The sequence below is a fragment of the Scyliorhinus canicula genome, chromosome 13, assembly GCF_902713615.1.
Source record: "Scyliorhinus canicula chromosome 13, sScyCan1.1, whole genome shotgun sequence".
NCBI classification, from domain to species: domain Eukaryota; kingdom Metazoa; phylum Chordata; class Chondrichthyes; order Carcharhiniformes; family Scyliorhinidae; genus Scyliorhinus; species Scyliorhinus canicula.
This window is the reverse complement of record NC_052158.1, coordinates 81184780-81204633: the sequence shown is the minus strand read 5'-3', so window position 1 is coordinate 81204633 and position 19854 is coordinate 81184780. Positions and strand designations below refer to the sequence as shown.

Genomic DNA, 19854 nt, shown 5'->3' with positions numbered 1-19854 from the left:
ATGATTTTTGGGGTATCGGAAATGCCGGAGCTGGTGGAGGGGAGGAAGCCAATGTGACCTTTGCCTCTCTTGTTGCTCGATGAAGGATTCAGTTGGAATGGCGGTCGATAACACCACTGGGACTGTCATCTTGTCTGGGGACCAGTACAACTTTCTCCGGTTGGAAAAGATCAAGTTCGAATTGAGGGTGATACAGGAGGCCTTTGAGACACGGTGGGGACTGTTCATTACCATGTTGGAGCAATTTTCTGTCATGGGTGGGGGTGGGGGTGGGGGTGGGGTGGGGGGGAGAGGAAAAACTTGCGCAAACTGTGAACAGTGAAGTGTGGAGAATGATTTTTTAACTTATTTATGTTTTTGTACTTTTGAATATGTTTGGAATAAAATACATGAAAAAAAAAGAATTGAACAGCAGAGAATTGCAATGTAAACGTTCGGAAAATAAATCTGAAATTTGGGTGGAGGCAAATCTATTGTTTCTGTGCCATTGAGAACAGAAATAACCCTATGTTTTCAGGTGATAAAGATGCTCTATATTTGTTAGCTTTTCGAGCCTTGGGATCAAATTGGAATCAATTATCCCAGAGAAATCAAACTTAAGGCCCTCCAACAACACAAAAGCAAAATACCACCATAGAATCCCTACACCCCCCCCCCCCCCCCCCCCCCACAGTGCAGAAAGAGGCCCTTCGGCCCACTGAGCCTGTACCAACCCTTCCAAAGAGCACCGTACCTAGGCCCACTCTCCTGCCCTATCCTCATAACCCAACCTAACCTGCATATCTTTGGATACAAAGGAGCAATTGTAGCATGGCCAATCACCTAAACTGCACATCTTTGGACTATGGGAGGAACCCAGAGCACCAGTAGGAAACCCACTCAGACAAGAGGAGAAAGTGCAGACTCCACACAGACAGTCACGTGAGGCTGGAATTGAACTCGAGTCCCTAGCACCGTGAGGCAGCAGTGCTAACCACTGTGCCACCGTGCCACTTTCTGAATGTCAGATAACTGAATCAAAACAGAAAATGCTGGAAATACTCAGCAGGTCAGGCAACACCTTTGGAGGGAGGAGATCACATTTTAGGCTGATAACCTTTCACCAGATGATGAGCCTTAAGCACCAATCATTTCTCTTTTCTGGGGGTTGAAGGTTATTGATCAGTTTTTCCTCTAAGTACAGGCTTCCCTGTCAAATTGGGCATGACTACACATAAAAATCAATTTAATCTTTATTCATGCTAGGTAAGATGACTATGGGAGAGGGAATTGCACTCAATTATATCTGAGATGCAACCAAAGAGATACAGTGATTGAGTAAGATTTCAACCCATTGGGCAGGATTCTATATCGGCCGACACTGAAATTGGGAATCACGATTGGGCGGAGAATTGGTTCCGGGACCGAAATCGTGGCGGGTGCCAATTTCTTGCCAAATCGGAATTCTCTATCGCCTCGACAACGGTGACTTGAAACCGGCGTCATGGCCAAAGGTGGAGAGAGGAAGTAGGACACGGAGAGGGGCGACTATGGGCTTCCAGGCCGGACACTGGCCGGGCTGCCTGGGGTGGGGGGAGTGGTGCTAATGGGGTAAAGTGCCGTGTGGCCGGGGTGACCCACCCTCCCTCCCCACCCCGGGGTGACATACCCCCCCTCCACACATGGACTTGTTGCTTGTTCTGGTGAGTGTGCTTTACACTCAATTGGCTCTGTTTTATTACCTTGCTCTAGAGTCGCCAGGTATCTTTATGATACCACCACGAGGTTCAAGTTCAAGTTCAGATCAATGACTCAATACACCAGTTAGTAAGGGTCAAATCAAAACACGTTTATTAATACACAGTTAATCGCTACTCATGCATACAATACTAAAAGACTAGGCTATTCCTACCACTAACAGGCCAATACTTATCTGGATAAGGCAACCCGCTGGGTCAGGGAACAATGGCCTCTTGCTCGATCCTGAGTCTGCAGGCTTCCAGCTGGTATGGACTAAGGGGTCAGGAGCATCTATCCCATAGCGTGCATTGACTGCCAGTTGGCCAGGCCTCTCCTTCTTATGGTCAAGTTCTTCGAGAGCTGCTAAGATGTTCTGCTGGGAGGGCCGGCTAAGAGAGCGAACTGAACTTGGGACCTATCTTTCATAGGTCCCGGGGCTTTGCACCCTTTTGGGCGGACCCCGAGCTTACTTCCAATCGATTGGATCCCATACCAATCGATTGGTTTGAATTCCCCAATACTGGGGCTGTTTCTCAATCGCTGGGCGGTTCTTTCTGGCTTGTTTGTCTCCTTTGTTTCGGACTCCCGTTGGCGCCGAGGAGTCTGACTTGCTATTGAGTGTCTCAAATGTAGCTAATTGTTGTAGCTAATTGTTCCCGGGGATCGCTCATCAATATGCATGGCTGCTGGTTTCAGTGCTGTCTGCTTTCTGCAGACCGAATACACTAAAGAACTCTGCAAAACTGCTTGTTTTGTTAGACTGTCCTTTTTTCCCTGCTGTCTTTGCGATTCTCCATTTTGTTTGGGGAAGTGGCCAACTCAGGTGGCTACACTCAGTGAGTTCCATGGCCTCTACACTGTCCTCAACTATGCAGGAAAATTTTACCTAACAATTTCTAGGTGGCGCTATGTTACAAGGGGACATGCATTACCAAACAACAACTGGAACCTGTAACTAGCCTCAATTTTAGCTCACTGGGCTAAATCGCTGGCTTTTAAAGCAGACCAAGCAGGCCAGCAGCACGGTTCGATTCCCGTACCAGCCTCTCCGGACAGGCGCCGGAATGTGGCGACTTGGGGCTTTTCACAGTAACTTCAATGAAGCCTACTCATGACAATAAGCAATTTTCATTTCATTCATTTCATTTCATAAACTACACTCACTCAAACATCCAAGCATACTAACTTCCTAACATTACAAAACAATAGCAGCATTCATATTTCGTTTCTCTGGCTTGGCAGTCAAGCTCAGAGTTATACAATCTTTCAGAAAACACATTTCTTTATTTACAAATGAACGACAAACGAAAAGTTCTTTATTACATTTCGAGGGGTTCAGGGGCCTGGTGGAACCCGAAAATAGGGGATCTCATCCTGTAAACCGGGGTGCGAGAGCGGTAGGCTCTCCTTCGCCATTTCTTCATACAAAGAGTCTGTACAATGCTGCAGATTATTGCCAATGCTAACAGTGATTCTACCACATAGGAAAGTGAATATCAGGTGATGAACTGGTCACACCAGGTCGGCGTGTTGCTACTTGTTACTGGGCTCTCTGTGTTCTGTGGAAGTGAAACATTACGGCTGGTGGAGTGGGGGCAAGGGGGTTTGCGTCCGCGTGCAACCACATGGATCCTATGATCCATATCACAAGGGTAGAAGATGTCATCTTCATCTTCTCTTCTCTTCTGTTCCTTTGATCCCTCCTTGGAGCATCTGAAAATCTATGGGATCAAGCATAGTGTCTGTTAGTATCTTGCTTAATATCTTGAACGTTAGCATGTCTGTCCTCTTGTGCCAAGTTTCTCTTTATGATTGGTCACTCTCTGTGGCTCCCTCATTTTTATTTTTTCTTCTTCAAAAATGAATTTTAGGACCAGACATACTCTCAAATACTGTACCACTGCGAGCCGTCTTGCAGGCTGTGTATATTACCATCCCAATGTTCGTGAATGTAAATAACATGGGGAGTTGGCAACCAAAGGGTTACCTGAAAACAAAACAAAACAAAATCAAACTTTTAAGCCAAGAGTGCCGAAATGAGTTGCATATGGGCCGTGACGGGTAAGATTTGGATGGAATCCCCGGGTAGGGCGTGCTGTGCTGTACCCGAGCTTAGCTGACCGGAGGGGGGGTCTTGCCGTTACTCCACTGCCTGAGTAACCTGACAAGAACAGGCAAGAGTGTATTCATCGTGGGGGTTGCTGTAATGGTTCTACCTTCGAGCCAGAAGAGCAATTATGAACGTGGGTCGGGCAAGCTCTCAGCGGTCTCAGCTGACAGGCATGCTGGCAAGTTCTCAAAGGTATCAGCGGACAAATGGGGCATGTGTCCGCAGAGCAGCTGTTCCTGGAAAAAGAAACAAACAAACACAAGCAAACAAACATGCAATACAAAACGTGCAGGTTCCATCAGAAAAGGACACCGTTTCACTCTGAAGCGGTTCCTCCTTTTACATCATCTGGACACTTCAATTATCATCTTCTGTGAACAGGGTCGCAAAGGGGTTCTGGTTTTGGGAGTCAGACTCATTGTCATCCTCTTCTCCCGGATGCCATACTCGCAAATGAATAATGGCTGCTAGGGCTGCATGGTGTGACCTTGGGTGCATCTCGTCATTCTGGACGAGCCTGTGCGAGTTGTCACGGTGCCAAACAGTCATGTCTAAGTTTGTGTGAATGAAGTCGGGGTCTTTATTGTGCGGCGGTGGTTCTGGGTCTGGGGCCTTAATGTATGTGATCTCAGAGGGGTCACTCGAGTCAGGTTCATTGTCGCTGTGTGTGTGGTCTGTAGTATCAGCGCAGTAGCGAGGAGTGCTGTGGCTTTCATCAGAGTCACAGTCGCTGTCGCCGCTGTAGCTGCTTGTGGGCGTGTTGGGGAGGAGTCTAAAGTAAATGGGCGGAGTCGAGGTCTAGTCTGTGGAAGTGCTGGTCTGGGAGGGGGAGGGTGGAAATGCGTATCTTGTGGGCGGGGTGTGCTGCGTCAAGCATGACGTGGTGTCCGTGGTTAGACTGCGAGCCAAATGCCTTGAGCTGGTTTATATGAAACCACGCACTCTTCCCGTTTGGATACTTTATTTTATGAACCGAGGGGCTAACATTGTCCGCAATGGAATACGGACCGAATACTTTGGTGACAGAAATGTGCTGGGGTTGTAGACAGACAGCATGACCTGCTGACCTACCTGAAACTCAGTCGCATGTACTGTCCTATCGAAACAGGCCTTGCTCTGTTTCCTTTTTGTGCCTAATTTTACCGCGGCTGCTAACTGAGCCGATTTTACATTGTCTACCGATTGTTTTACTGCAGTCTCGTGGGTGAGGGCCGTCACTTCGGGGCTGGTCAAGTCAAGTCCAAAAAGGAATTCTGTACCTTTCATGGGCCGTCCGGTCATGAGCGTGTGTGGGGTGAAACCTGTAGAAGTCGAAACAGTGTTTCTTAAAAACATTAGCGCGAATGAGAGGACTGAATCCCAAGTCGTGTTATTCTCTTGCACCATTTTCCTGAGGGTAGATTTTAGAGTCCGATTCATGCGCTCCACGATACCACTCGACTGGGGGTGGTATGCGATGTGGAATTTTTGTGTTATGCCAAATATCGTGAGGACGTTCTTCATGACACGTCCCGTAAAATGGGAACCTTGGTCCGATTCAATGCTTCGGGGGAGTCCCCATCTCGTAAAGATGTGGGGCGGAATTCTCCGCAAGGCCTGACGCCGTTGTGAAACCTGGAGAGGTTCACAACGGCGTTGGACGCCTCTCCCGGACACGTATTCTCCCCTACCCCAGGGGGATAGGCAGGCCGTACCAGGAAACTCGGCGGCCGGGCCTTGTCCCTGGCTTCAAGGCCCAGCGCGCCAAGAACGATGGCGCGGCGGCGTCTAATGATGTCAGCCACGCATGCGCGGGTTGGACAGCTCAAACCCGCGCATGCGCAGTTGCCGTCTTTCCCCTCAGCCGCCCCGCAAGACGTGGCAGCTTGATCTTGCGCCGCGGCGGAGGGGAAAGAGTGCGTCCCCTTGAGACGCCGGCCCGACGATCGGTGGGCACCAATCGTGGGCCAGTCCCCTCTCGAGCACGGTCATGGTGCTCGATCCCCGATCTGCCCCCGCCTAGACCCCACACTTACCTGGTGCGCCATGTTCACGACGGCAGCGACCAGGTGTGGTTTCCGCCGTCGTGAACAGGTCGGGAACAGCAGACCACTCGGCCCATCCGGGTCGGAGAATGGCGGCCCGCGTTTCTCCGAGCGGCGTGTCGGAAAACCGAACACGCCATTTTGAGGGGGTGAGAGAATAGCGGGAGGTGTGGGAGCGGACCTCCCTCTATTCTCCCACCCATCGTGGTTGCGGAGCCTCGCGGCCGTGGCGTGTCAAAATCTTTGCCGTGGTTTTTGCCGTATTGGTTCTAGATGGGAATGCTTCAACCCATTTAGTGAATGTGTCGATGACAACTAAAACATATTTATAACCATTCCTGCAAGGGGGCAATGGTCCTATAAAATCAATCTGGAGGTTAGTCCAGGGGCCATTAACGGGGCGAGTGTGGCTAAGCTGTGCTTTCTTTGAATATCTGTCCGGATTATTTTGGGCACAGATAAGGCAATTCTCTATGTAATGTGTAACATCGTCTTTTAAATTTGGCCACCAACAGAGCTGTCTCAGGTGGGCTGTGGTGGGGTCTATTCCCTGGTGTCCATGACTGTCATGGAACAAGCGAATCAATTGATTTCTGTCCTGTTCAGGAACCACATAAAGGTTGTCTTTGAGAACCACACCATCATGTGTGGTCAGGGCGTTTTTAAACTTGTCGTACGGGGCTGCAAACTTTCCTTTTAAAATCTCCCTGAGATTGCTGTCCTGCTTTTGAGCCTGTGCTAAATCTTCAATGTTGGTCTGTGAGACCTGAACTGCACTCACAGGGGCGCTTTCGGGGGGATTCCAAAAATGTCCATGCCTGGAACCTGCCTTAGCCAGTGCGTCGGCTTTCACATTTCCAGGGGGGGATGAACGGTGGTGACTTCTAACCTTAATTATGCCAAAAATCCTATCCTTTGCTTTCTCTAGAATATGGCGAAGCAATGGGGCTGATGGGAGGGGCTTCCCATCTGCGGAAACAAGTCCTCTTGTCTTCCACATGGGTAGGAAATCTGTTAAACTGTTGCAGACATAAAGGCTATCTGAATAGATGTCTGCCGGGCCGGGGAAGGAGTCTGGGTGCTCAACAATGTACGCAATGGCCGCGCCTAAGTGACCTGGTAATTTCAATGCCATCTCATCTAGTGCACGTCCCTGCGCGTCCTCAACGTAGATGCCGCATCCTGTAATGCGCTTACCATTTAAAACAGTGGATGAACCATCCACATAAATCCTCAAGGGTGCACACGTGTCTGTGTGCTGGGGGCTTTGGGTTGAACTTCCTATCTTTTTGGGGGGTGTCCTTGCAATAAAGGGTCCTGTATTGTGAAGTGGGGATATGATCTCACATTCATGGGGTGTTCCTGAGTACTGGAGGTTATCTGCCAAAAAAGTGTGTGTCTTTGTCCGTTTCACAGTGATGTCCCGCCCCTGCAAAAGAAAGGTCCATCTAGCTGCTCTAATTTGACTAACTGTGCCGTCCTTCAGTCGTCCATCTAACAAAAGCTGCGTGGGGGTGTGTTCGGTCAGAATTGTGATGGGGTTCGGTCCGGTTATGTAGGAAAAATATTGCACTGCCCAGAAAACTGCGAGCAGGTGCTAATCACAGGCTGAAAATCCTTGCTCCACAGGATCTAAGATTCTGGAGGCATTAGCCACTGGTCGTAGCTGCTCGTGCCGTTCCTGAAGGAGCATGGCCGAAAGGGTGTGATCCGTACTAGCTACCTCAATAGCATAGGGGAGAGTGGGTCTGGAACTTGTAGTGTGGGGGCTGCGATAAGGGCTCTTTTTAAATCGTCCACAGCATCCGTATGCTGTGGAAGCCATTCCCAAGGGGCTCCTTTCTTTAGGAGGTCTGAGAGGGGGGCTGCTTTGGTCGCGAAACCATCAATGTGGTTCCGACAGTGGCCAACCAGTCCTAAAAACGACTGGAGGGCTGGAACATTCTGGGGAAGGGGCAATTTAGCAATGAAGTCAATCCTTTTATGCTCGATCTCGCGTTTACCACGTGTGATAATTGTTTCCAAATATATCACCTTTTTGTCCAAAATTTGGGCCTTCTTGGGGTTTACAGCCAATTGTCTGTAGGAGTTCCAGAAGTTCAGACAGAAGCATGATGTGCTCTGCCTTGGTGTCTGTCTGCAGTAATAGGTCGTCCACATACTGGACCAGACATTCGGGGCGAGAGAATTTAGACAAACCATTTGCCAGCTGTCGGTGGAAAATGGAGGGGGAGTTGTGGAATCCTTGTGGAAGGCATGTCTACGTGTTCTGCTGTCCTTTAAATGTGAAGGCAAATTTGTACTGGCACGCCTTTGCCAATGGAATGGACCAGAAGCCATTACTGATATCCAAAACCGTAAAGTACTTTGAGTTGAGTCCCTGTTTGAGCATGGTCTCGGGACTTGTGGCTACCATGGGGGCTACTGCGGGGGTGACTTTATTCAGTTCCCGATAATCGATGGTCAGTCGCCATGATCCATCAGGCTTTCTCACTGGCCAAATCAGGGCATTATTAGTAGAGGCTACTGATCTAAGTACGCCCTGCTCTAATAAGCTGTCGATAACTTTTGCAATTTCTCTCTCTGCCTCTTGGGGAAATCCATATTGCCTTTGGGGTCTAGGGTCAGGTCCTGTAATTTGAACCGGTCCAGACATTCTGCCGCAGTCGTGCCTGTGACTGGCAAATGCTGATGCATTCTTTTGCATAACTGCCCTAACCTGTTTGTCCGTGCTGAGCGTGGTCGGATCAAAACAATACTCTCTGACTGCGCTAATCCTGTTTGCGTACTCACCTACTGTGAGCGTTGCGGGGACTCTTTCTGACCTTGCCATCCGCCAGACACATTAATTCACTGGATCAATTGACAGGTTGTGTGTGTTCATAAAATCTATGCCGAGAATGTGCTCGGCTGTGTGGGGCAGATCTACTAAAACAATGGGGTGTTTGGTGGTAATGGTCCCTAGCTGAATGGGTACAGGGGCTGTGATGTGTCCCTGCTGTGAGTGGCCTGTGAAGCCGCTGAGGGTGATTGTGGCTGTAGTGGGCCACGTGTCCTTTTGATACATATTGGAGGAATTAATTGTGGTGCGGGACCCTCCTGTGTCCCAGAGTAATTCAATGGGCTGTCCCCGTATCTTTGCTACAACTACCAGTCGTCCGGACGTATCCCAAAGGGTGTCACAGACCCAAGTGGGGGAGCCGGAACACTGTCAGTCCGTACTGTTCATGTCTCCTTGGTCTGAACAGGTGCTGACACTATGAATAGGCTTTGTCCAATTTCTGTTCAGAGTGCCTGTCTGTTGGCCTCTCTGTGATTTCTGTGGGGCGTTGCACTCTCGTGCAAAATGTCCTAACTAACCACATTCCTGTGGTTTCTGTGGGGGGTTGTTCTTTCCTTCATTCACCCAGGTGGGGTTTTGGTGCACTCTGACTGCCTGAATACCAGCCTCTGCCTGCTGATCTTCGGGTTTCCTAACTGCGGGTTTACTATCGACAGATTGCTCCCAAGCGCGGGACAACCTTTTTAGTACCCATTTCTCATTGTGAGCGTCTTCTTATGGGTCATAATTCGCGCACGCTTTCTGTCCTGCCTCTGTGGCATGGGAGATAAGGGTACGGGTCCATTTGGCCATGTTGTCTGGGGTCAAATGGGCGCGATCTAAGTTTCCAAACACTGCTGTGAAATGGATCCACAGCCTTCCTGCAAAAGCTGTGGGGTGCTCGGTTTTCTTTTGCCTGCACTTGTTGAGGCCTTCTACGGGGTCACCTCTATTATATCCGATCGCATCGAGGATCGATGTGTGCATCTCTTCTAGGGTGCCTCCTCCAACGTTCTGTGGGTCTGGAAGGGCTGCTACTACTGAAGTGTCTAAACGTAAAACGGTGAGCTTCACCTGCTCTCGCTCATCCAGGCCGTACATGGTCGCCTGTTGCTTTACTCTCGCGAAGAATTGGTGGGAGTCTGAGGTGGGGAGGAACGGTGTGATTTTGTCGCACGCGTCCCGTAATTAGGTCACGGTTAAGGGGGTGGTATAAGTGAAATCTGGTGCGCCGTCTGCGGATGCTTTGCGTTGGGTGGTGACTGGATTCATGGGTGCTGGTGCTATCTGCTCTGTGGTGGGTAGGGGTCCTTTCCTCTTCTGCGGTTTCTCTTGCGCACATGTTCCCTGAACGTATCTCTGTGCTGTTTCATTTAATTTCTGCCAATCGGGGCCGTTTTCCTCATCTAATTGAGTCCAAAAGGTGCTTTGGAACCCATTTTGTACGGAAAGCAGAGACTGCAGTTCTGCAATCTGATTCCGGCATTTCGCGTGGTCCACTCAGCTTTGCCTCTGCTCTGTGGTGGCAGCATGGAGTGCTCTTAAGGCTGCCTTTAAGTCGCTGCATTGCTTCTGCAATGTCTCTACCTGCTTCTCGGATTCTTCTCTTATCAAGACTGTGCGTTGCATATCCTGATCGGTCTTTTCATACTGGGTTTGGGAGCTGCTTAAGTGCGCCAGACAAGACTGGTGTGCCCTCTTGGCATCATCCACCTCTACATCTTTTGCTGCAAGTCTCCATCTCAATTCGATATTCTCTCTCTCTACATCGCTGACGTCAACCTTACTCATCCTATTTCTTTCCTCTAAATCTGCACGGAGCGTCCGAACAACCTCCTCTGTGCCTCGCAATTGTGCCAAACAGGACACGATTGTCATCGGCTTATGAGCTTTCACTAAACTCTTCTTGTGTATTTCGCTCAGGTTCTCCCACCAAGTATGTCCTATACTCCCGGGACCTGTTTCCTCATTTGAACAGAGTTCGCTCCAAAGGGGCCATCCCTTCCCTTTGAGGTACTTTCTGATCTCGACTTCCCAAACGGGACACTGTCCTACTCTGCTGCTGGTCGCTGTGACCACGAACTCTTGAGGGTTCATGAGGCGTTCCATTGCCTGCATGGCCATCTTTCCTATCTGTGCTCTCTTTAAATTTAGAATAAGGGGTACAAAGGCGGTGCTCTAGACACGGGTACGGCTTTCGCTATTTTCCGGAATATAAACTCCCAACAGTTTACGCATGCAAAAACACACTTCCGAATTATGAGGATTTATTAGAACTGCTTGAACACTTGTGATTGTTTCTGTTCCCAATTGGATTTCTAATTTCAAATTGCTGGGTTCTCTCGGAGTTGGGGGTGCCACTTCTAGTTGAGTCCCGGCGTAGTCGCCACTAAATGTTGCTCGTTCTGGTGAAGAAGTTCAAGTTCAATGACACAATACACCAATTAGTAAGGTTCAAATCAAAACACGTTTATTAATACACAGTTAATCGCTACTCATGCTACTCATGCATACAATACTAAAAGATTAGGCTATTCCTACCACTAACAGGCCAATACCTATCTGGATAAGGGAATCCGCTGGCTCAGGGAACAATGGCCTCTTGCTCGATCCTGATTCTGCAGGCTTCCAGCTGGTATGGACTAAGGGGTCAGGAGCATCTATCTCGTAGCGTGCGTTGACTAGACACTTACTTGATGGTGTAGCAGTTGGCCATGCCTCTCCTTCTTACGGTCAAGTTCTTCGAGAGCTGCTAAGATGTTCTGCTGGGAGGGCCGGCTAAGAGAGCAAACTGAACTTGGGATCTGTCTTTTATAGGTCCCAGGGGCTTCGGCCCTTTTGGGCGGACCCCGAGTTTATTTCCAATCGATTGGATCCCATACCAATCGATTGGTTTGAATTCCCCAATACTGGGGCTGTTTCTCGATCGCTGGGCGGTTCTTTCTGGCTTGTTTGTCTCCTTTGTTTCTGACTCCCGTTGGCGCCGAGGAGTTTGACTTGCTATTGAGTGTCTCAAATGTAGCTAATTGTTGCAGCTAATTGTTCCCGGGGATCGCTCATCAATATGCATGGCTGCTGGTTTCAGTGCTGTCTGCTTTCTGCAGACCGAATACACTAAAGAACTCTGCAAAACTGCTTGTTTTGTTAGACTGTCCATTTTTCCCTGCTGTCTTTGCGATTCTCCATTTTGTGTGGGGAAGTGGCCAACTCAGGTGGCTACAGACTGGGGTAGTGTCCAGGCACGGACCACCTTTGCTGTTTCATGCAATGCAGCCATTTTGTTGCGCACCCCACTGACCACCCATCTTGGTCCCTGGTTCTGCAGAATGACACCGGCCGTATGTGTGCCCCACCCCATCACACCGCACCCCACCCTCTGCCATACCACCCTCCCCATCCACGGCTGCCACCCACCAACGGGGCATCATGTGGCAAAACCCACAGTAGCCCCTACGGTGGTACTGGACAGGGGCCACGGAGCATACTGCTGGCAAGGGCAGCACCACCCGACGATACCCCTGGCAGTAGGAATGGCATCGGTCTCAGATTCCCCATGGTGCCTGACAGTCCTTATCGCTATCCGCAATTCCACCAACCTTTGTGACGTCAGCAAACTTACTAATCGGACCAGTTACATTTTCCTCCAAATCATTTATATATACTACGAGTAGGAAACTGCAGCACAGGAGCGTGCAGCAGGGGAGCGTGCAGCAGGGGAGGGAGCGTGCAGCAGGGGAGCGTGCAGCAGGGGAGCGTGCAGCAGGGGAGGGAGCGTGCAGCAGGGGAGCGTGCAGCAGGGGAGGGAGCGTGCAGCAGGGGAGCGTGCAGCAGGGGAGGGAGCGTGCAGCAGGGGAGCGTGCAGCAGGGGAGCGTGCAGCAGGGGAGGGAGAGTGCAGCAGGGGAGCGTGCAGCAGGGGAGCGTGCAGCAGGGGAGGGAGAGTGCAGCAGGGGAGCGTGCAGCAGGGGAGCGTGCAGCACAGGAGCTTGCAGCAGGGGAGCGTGCAGCAGGGGAGGGAGCGTGCAGCGGGGGAGCGTGCAGCAGGGGAGCGTGCAGCAGGGGTGGGAGCGTGCAGCAGGGGAGCGTGCAGCAGGGGAGGGAGCGTGCAGCAGGGGAGGGAGCGTGCAGCAGGGGAGCGTGCAGCAGGGGTGGGAGCGTGCAGCAGGGGAGCGTGCAGCAGGGGAGGGAGCGTGCAGCAGGGGAGGGAGCGTGCAGCAGGGGAGCATGCAGCTGGGGAACGTGCAGCGGGGGAGCGTGCAGCAGGGGTGGGAGCGTGCAGCAGGGGAGCGTGCAGCAGGGGAGGGAGCGTGCAGCAGGGGAGGGAGCGTGCAGCAGGGGAGCATGCAGCAGGGGAGCGTGCAGCAGGGGAGCGTGCAGCAGGGGAGGGAGCGTGCAGCAGGGGAGCATGCAGCAGGGGAGCGTGCAGCAGGGGAGCATGCAGCTGGGGAACGTGCAGCGGGGGAGCGTGCAGCGGGGGAGCGTGCAGCAGGGGAGCGTGCAGCAGGGGAGGGAGCGTGCAGCAGGGGAGGGAGCGTGCAGCAGGGGAGGGAGCGTGCAGCAGGGGAGGGAGCGTGCAGCAGGGGAGGGAGCATGCAGCAGGGGAGCGTGCAGCACAGGAGTGTGCAGCAGGGGAGGGAGCGTGCAGCAGGGGAGCGTGCAGCAGGGGAGCGTGCAGCAGGGGAGGGAGCGTGCAGCAGAGGACGGAGCGTGCAGCAGGGGAGCGTGCAGCAGGGGAGCGTGCAGCAGGGGAGGGAGCGTGCAGCAGGGGAGCGTGCAGCAGGGGAGGGAGCGTGCAGCAGGGGAGGGAGCGTGCAGCGGGGGAGCGTGCAGCACAGGAGCATGCAGCAGGGGAGCGTGCAGCAGGGGAGGGAGCGTGCAGCAGGGGAGCGTGCAGCAGGGGAGGGAGCGTGCAGCAGGGGAGGGAGCGTGCAGCGGGGGAGCGTGCAGCAGGGGAGGGAGCGTGCAGCAGGGGAGCGTGAAGCAGGGGAGCGAGCAGCAGGGGAGCGTGCAGCAGGGGAGCGTGCAGCAGTGAGCATGCCCCAGAAGAACAGGAGGTGGCCACCCAGGATGGACCACTGGCTGCCTAACAGGCCGAGGGGGAGGAGGTGCAAAGGACACTGTGGATGAGACCTTCCCTGTCCTTCGAGGACCTGCCAGAACGGGCATACTATCGAAGTCTCCGGCTGAGCAGGGAGACAATGCGAATTATCTCCCAGATCATGGCATCGTGGGAGGAATGGTGGAGGACACCCGCGCCTGGTGGTCGTCAAGGTGACCATTGCCCTGAACATTTACGCCGCGGGTCCTTCCAGACGCTGAGTGGAGACGTGTCTGGTATCTCACAGACCTCGGTACACGGGTGCATCCATGCCATCATGGAGGCCCTGTGTGCCCATTTGGCACAATACATCTATTTCAATGTGGACCGAACCCACCAGGATGCCTGGGCAATGGGGTTTGCTGCCTTTGCCGACATGCCCCGGGTCGAGGGGGCATGCCCCCCTACGAGCACCTGCAAATGACAAGCCACTCTACACAAACCAAAAGGGGCTCCATTCGAAGAATGTGCATCTGATATGTGACTATCAAATGCGCATCATTCACGTCTGTGTGCACGACGCCTTCATGCTGGCATACTCGACGATTCCTGGCAGGTTCGAGATGCCCCCCCCTGGTTGGGGTTGGCACCTGGGCGACAGGAGTTAACCACTGTGGCCGTGGTGATGACGCCTATCCGGAGGCCACAGACTGATGGCGAGACCTACCGCAACGACCAGGGGTGTCCCAGGTGGTGTGGTGCCACTCTGTTCTGCCCGCAGCCCCCAGATGCGCCAGGTACAGGGGGGGGGGGGGGGGGGGCTGGAGAGGTGTGTCCAATGTGCTGCAGTGTTCCAGCATCTCCACTGCAGGAATCACTGGCATGGACCCACCACCTCCTCCTCCCTCGGGGTGCCAATGGCCTCCGGCTATTCCCTGAGGCCCCCAATTGGTGCTGCCAGTCCTGTTGGCCCTCTGTAGTCTCAACCAGGGTCTGCTTTCTCGCAGTCATGGAGCATAGGGAGTGGCTCAGCACTCTCATGCACTGCGCCACATTATGCTGCGACTGTGCCACCATTTTCTGGGTCTGTGTTACATCAGCCAGCGACTGCACCATCTCTCTCTGGGACTGAGCCACTGTGTGTGTGGCATGCCGACCAGTGCCTGGGCAATGCCGCCGATATTCCCAACCATTGTCTGCTGTGACTGGGCCACGCTCAGGAGCGCTACTGCAAATTCTGGCACCTAGACGCCTGTGAGACGGCAACCCTGTCCTCGGCCTCGGCCAATGCCTACACAGAATGCTCAGGCCTTGGACATGCTGCTCCATTGCTGCAACCTTTACCCCCAAGGCCCTCATGCGGACGCCACACATGCGATGTTGGCATAGGTGGCACGCATGGTCAACATGGTCAACCTCCTGCTCCTGCATGCGATTGGACTCCTCCACCTGCAACTGCTGGTGCTGGATGCACGGCAACGACCCCTCATGCAGTCCCTGGCACTTCTTCAAGCTTCGGCAAAATGTCTCTTGAACAAACGTTAAGTTCCTCAGCCAAGAAGGAGAAGCCGCTGTCAACAGGGTTTTCCGTTATTCGCATCCTCCGCCACCAACGAGCATGCGGTGTGGGTTGAGGCGGGGGAGGGGGGACATGGTTTCCTGTCAGCACGACTGAAAGACTCAGCCAGCGGGAACGACCAGAAAATCCCGCCCAATGTTTCACGTCAATAACCTTTCATTCAAACTAGACAAAGTTGGTGTGACGTTTAATTGAATTCAAATATCACTATCTGCTATGGTGAGATTCCAACCCAGGACCCCAAAGCATTACCGAGGGTCTCTGGATTACTAATCCAGTGACAATGCCACTACCCCGCCACCTCTCCATGCACAATGAACACTCAGTACACTGTATTGAAAGAAGTACAAGTACAAATTTCATCTGGAAAGATTGTTTGAAGCCTTGGATGGTAGGAAGGACAGATATAAAATGGTAGGTGTTTCATCTCCTGCACTTATAGATACATAGATAAATACATAGAAGATAGGAGCAGGAGGAGGCCTTTTGGCCCTTCGAGCTTGCTCCACTATTTATCACGATCATGGCTGATCATCCAACTCAATAGCCTAATACTGCTTTCTCCCCATAACCTTTGATTCCCTTCTACCCAAGTGATATACCTAGCCACCTCTTGAATATATTCAATGCTTTAGCATCAACTACTTACTGTGGTAATGAATTCCACAGGCTCACCACTCTTTGGGTGAAGAAATGTCTCCTCATCTCTGTCTAAAATGGTTCCCCTGAATCCTCAGACTGTGACCCCTGGTTCTGGACCCACGCACCATCGGGAATAATCCAGTAATTATTGCTGTATCCTTGTCTCCAGTTCTGGCTTTGACCAGTTCCACGGCCACCACCTCTACCCCATCCTGTCAAGCTTCCTCTGCCTCCCCACTGCTGTTGCTGTTGGTAAGCTTCTTTAGGCTGAGCCACTTTAATTTCACACTTGCTACTTCCAACATCGTGGTACTTCTTCTCCAAAACCTTTTTCACCGTCTCTTCTTCTTTAAAAGAGATGAAACAAAATCCTCTTCTTTTGTTGGTCTTGCTATCCATTGGAAGTTCAATTGATTCCACCTCACCAAAGGTTCCAAAGTACTCTCTGATCTTATCTTCTGGAGTATCTGGATGAAGACCTCCAACAAAGATTTTCTTTACAGGTTCTTTCTTCATGGCAATTGCTCTTTTAGGATCCACTACTCTACCATCTAACTTGTGTTCCTTTAGTTCCAGTACTCTGTCCAGTACTCACTGTATCTACCCTGTCTAGTCGTGTTAGAATGTTATATGTCTCTATGAGATTCCCCATGAATGTGAATGTGCCATGGGAAGTGGAGAGGGTGTTGGGGGCGGTTAATGAGTGGAGCAGGGTGCAGCAGAGAGAATGGTCACTTTGGAATAATGAAAGGTGAGGGGAACCTGTGTTTGATAGTGATGCTAGTGCAGTGGAGTGACATTGAAGGTGTTGGGAATGTCAGAGGATGATCCATAGGATTGAGTCCTTTCAGAAATGCGTTCAGGGGAAGTGTAGTCAATATTATTGGAAGAGTCAATGGGTTTATAGTGAATATTGTTCAATTGCCTATTGCCAGAAATTGAGATAGAAGGGAAGAGTCAAAGATGTAACATGTGAAGGTGAGAGAAGAATGGGAATTTGAAATGAAGCTGGAAATAGCACTGCTATAGTCATCAATGTACCAATAAAACCCATAGAAAGGCAGACATAGCTAAGGCCCTTAAGAATTCCTGTAACATAAGCTTTTAATTGAGAGAGAGGTGAGTGGACACAAATGAGAAGTTAGTCAATGTGAGAATAAGTTCAAACAGGTAGAAGAGATTGGTGGGTGAATAGGAGCTGGTTGGTCCTCCACTAAAGGCGAAAGCAAAGGATCCTCAGATCCTGGTGGGGGATGAAGAGAGTTAGAAGGATTGGGCGCTCATGGCGAATAAAGGAGATGGTAAGACTAGGAAACTGTTGAAGTGGTGAATGGTGCTGGAAAAGTCACAAATGTAGAAGAGGTTGGGCAAGGGAGAAAAAATTGAGCCACGATTGGAAGAACTAGGTTCGATAGAGCAAGTATAGGATGAAACAATGGATCTATCAAGGTAGCCATGTTTGTGGATCTTGGGTACCAGAGGTACAAGTGAACTGTTAGGGTTTGGGGTTCTTTAAGGTCTAAAGCGATGAAGAGAATATCTCTAAAGGAGAAGATGTCAGTGACAATCTGAGAAGCAATGTCTTTATGTTTAGTGCAGAATCATAGAATGTAAATCATAGAATTTACAGTGCAGAAGAAGGCCATTCGACCCAACGAGTCTGCACCGGCCTTTGGAAAGACCACCCCACTTAAGCTCACACCTCCATCCCCATAACCCAGAAACCCCACCTAACCGTATTGGACAGTAAGGGCAATTTTGCGTGACCTGCAGATCTTTGGACTGTGGGAGGAAACTGGAGCACCCGGAGGAAACCCACGCAGACACGGGGAGAACGTACAGAATCCACACAGACAGAGACGCAAGCCGGGAATCGAACCTGGGACCCTGGAGTTGTGAAGCAACTGTGCTAATCACTGTGTTATTGTGCCGCCCAGAATCCCAGGGTGTGGTGGGTCAAGACATAGCTTCCACAAGCTAACAAAGTGATTTATGGAACAAAGGGAAGGTTAGTAAATTAACAGGCACAGGACACAATGTAACAAGTCTTAACAGTTTGGCTCCAGAGTCCACACTGCCCAGGTTTCTGTTCCCAGGGCACCACGCAAACTCCTGATTGGCTGGGGTTCACATGCTCTCGTATGATTGGCTCCAAGCAGGTCACATGGTCCGTAGATTCCACTCCCTTAAAGGGGCCGGGCTACCTCACAGGGGAAAGTAGGAAAAAGTGTTGGAGGTTCAGTATTTGATTCCCATAAGGTAGAGATTGGTTCTGTTCACGAAACAACAGCAGTAGTTCAATGATATTATTGAGGCCAGACCTGAGAGAATGGAGAGCTGCAAGTTCAGAGAGAGGTAGGTCAAAGTCAGTGAGTGGAGAGGAAAATTGATTTGTCTGTTGGAACACTGGCATATCCCAATGAAAATATCTAGCGAGGGTATAAATGCCAGGGAGAGGTGCTCAGGTGGAACCAGAACGCCGAAGATGGGAGAAAGGTTCAGCTCCGTTGTAAATACTCATGGTCAAAGAACTGGCTGTGGACACCTTTGCATGAAATGCAATTAGATAGGTAAGAGTGGAAAGCAGCAAGGAAAGTCCCACCGAGCTAGATAATGGAGGAGCTGGCAGAGAGGTTGAGGAGGATTAGAAGAGATAATGCACCACAATCATAATCACAGAGAACGCTATTTGTGACCAATGCACAATAATATTAAATAATGTAATTCCAGTAAGATAAATAGAATCCAGTCAGGTGGATTCAATCAGTAGTCCAGTTTATTGAAAAGTCAAAGGTGAATAAGTTGATGTGCCATTTTTAATTAATTTATTGATTTATTAATGTTGCTTCTTCCAAAACTTTTTGAAAAAAATAAAAGTCATTGATGGATGCCCTTTTCATTATTGCCGGTACTCTTGAGTTTATCTTTAATTATCGAATATATCGCTTTTCAGTGTCTCCCTCTCCCTTTCAGCACTAATTGGCTATTTCACCAATGCACGTTACAGATCTCCAAGACTGTCTCAGCCACCCAACCTACACTCACTGCCTGTTCAATCTGACAATCAACTTCAGACCTACTACATGTTGGCACCATCTTAGCCAATGCAGGAAAAAGGGGACAGATACAGTAAAACAGCATACAAGTATGTGTGAAAAACATAAACAGCAGATAACTGAGGCACAGGAAAGAAGAGACTGACAGAAGAAACATTGGAGGCAAAGAAATAATGATGAGAATGAATAGGTGTGGGAGCTGTGAAAGACAAAGAGCAAATCAGTAAAGGAGTGGGAGAGATGCAGAAAAGCCAGAAGGAGAGATGCTGCATTTTCGCCACTATTCTTCATGAACGACATCATGCTACATTAACTAATATGATAGACAACAAAGAATGAGAATGATCCATAATCACTTCCTGGGGAGCTTCAGACAGGAAAGAGTTCAGAGTGGAGAAATAACGGCAAACATAGATGACTGCAGTTAATAGTATTAAGACTGCATGCACTTTTACTGGATCTCGTAATTTATTTTTTCGCTTTCGTCTATATTAGTAAAATACACCTGAACATTATGGTTGACTATATTTTAAAAGCTGTGTGAAATAGTTGGATTGACTGTGCTCATTACATGAATGCTATGTTTGCCCATGCTCCAAGATGGTGTCCATGGTACATGCGTACACCTTTGGGGCAAACTGCACGGTTGCCATATTGGTGATGGCATTTGTGTGACCACTGGGATTATGTCCTTTGTATGGTTGTTTGAAGTTGCAAAAATCTACATGGAATTGTGTGGCAGATGCGGAAGGAGGAGGTTTTTCTCACACACACACACACCCATGCAAGTTATATAGTGGGAGGGTAGATTAAGCAGGGCCACGCCTGAAAATACCTACGTGAATCTCAGCTGAGAGGACTGGGGCA

General features: G+C 50.4%; 1 protein-coding gene across 1 annotated transcript in view; it reads right to left on the bottom strand.

The window, feature by feature from the left end:
- Positions 1-4024: 4024 nt before the first annotated feature.
- Positions 4025-19854, bottom strand: part of LOC119975620 (heterogeneous nuclear ribonucleoprotein D0-like) — a 31553-nt gene continuing 15723 nt past the window's right edge. The window contains exons 2-3 of the mRNA XM_038815410.1: positions 16057-16521; positions 4025-4065 (exon numbers count right to left, since the gene is read on the bottom strand). Of these exons, the coding sequence (XP_038671338.1) occupies positions 4025-4065; positions 16057-16521 (506 nt within the window). The remainder of the gene's footprint in view (positions 4066-16056; positions 16522-19854) is intronic.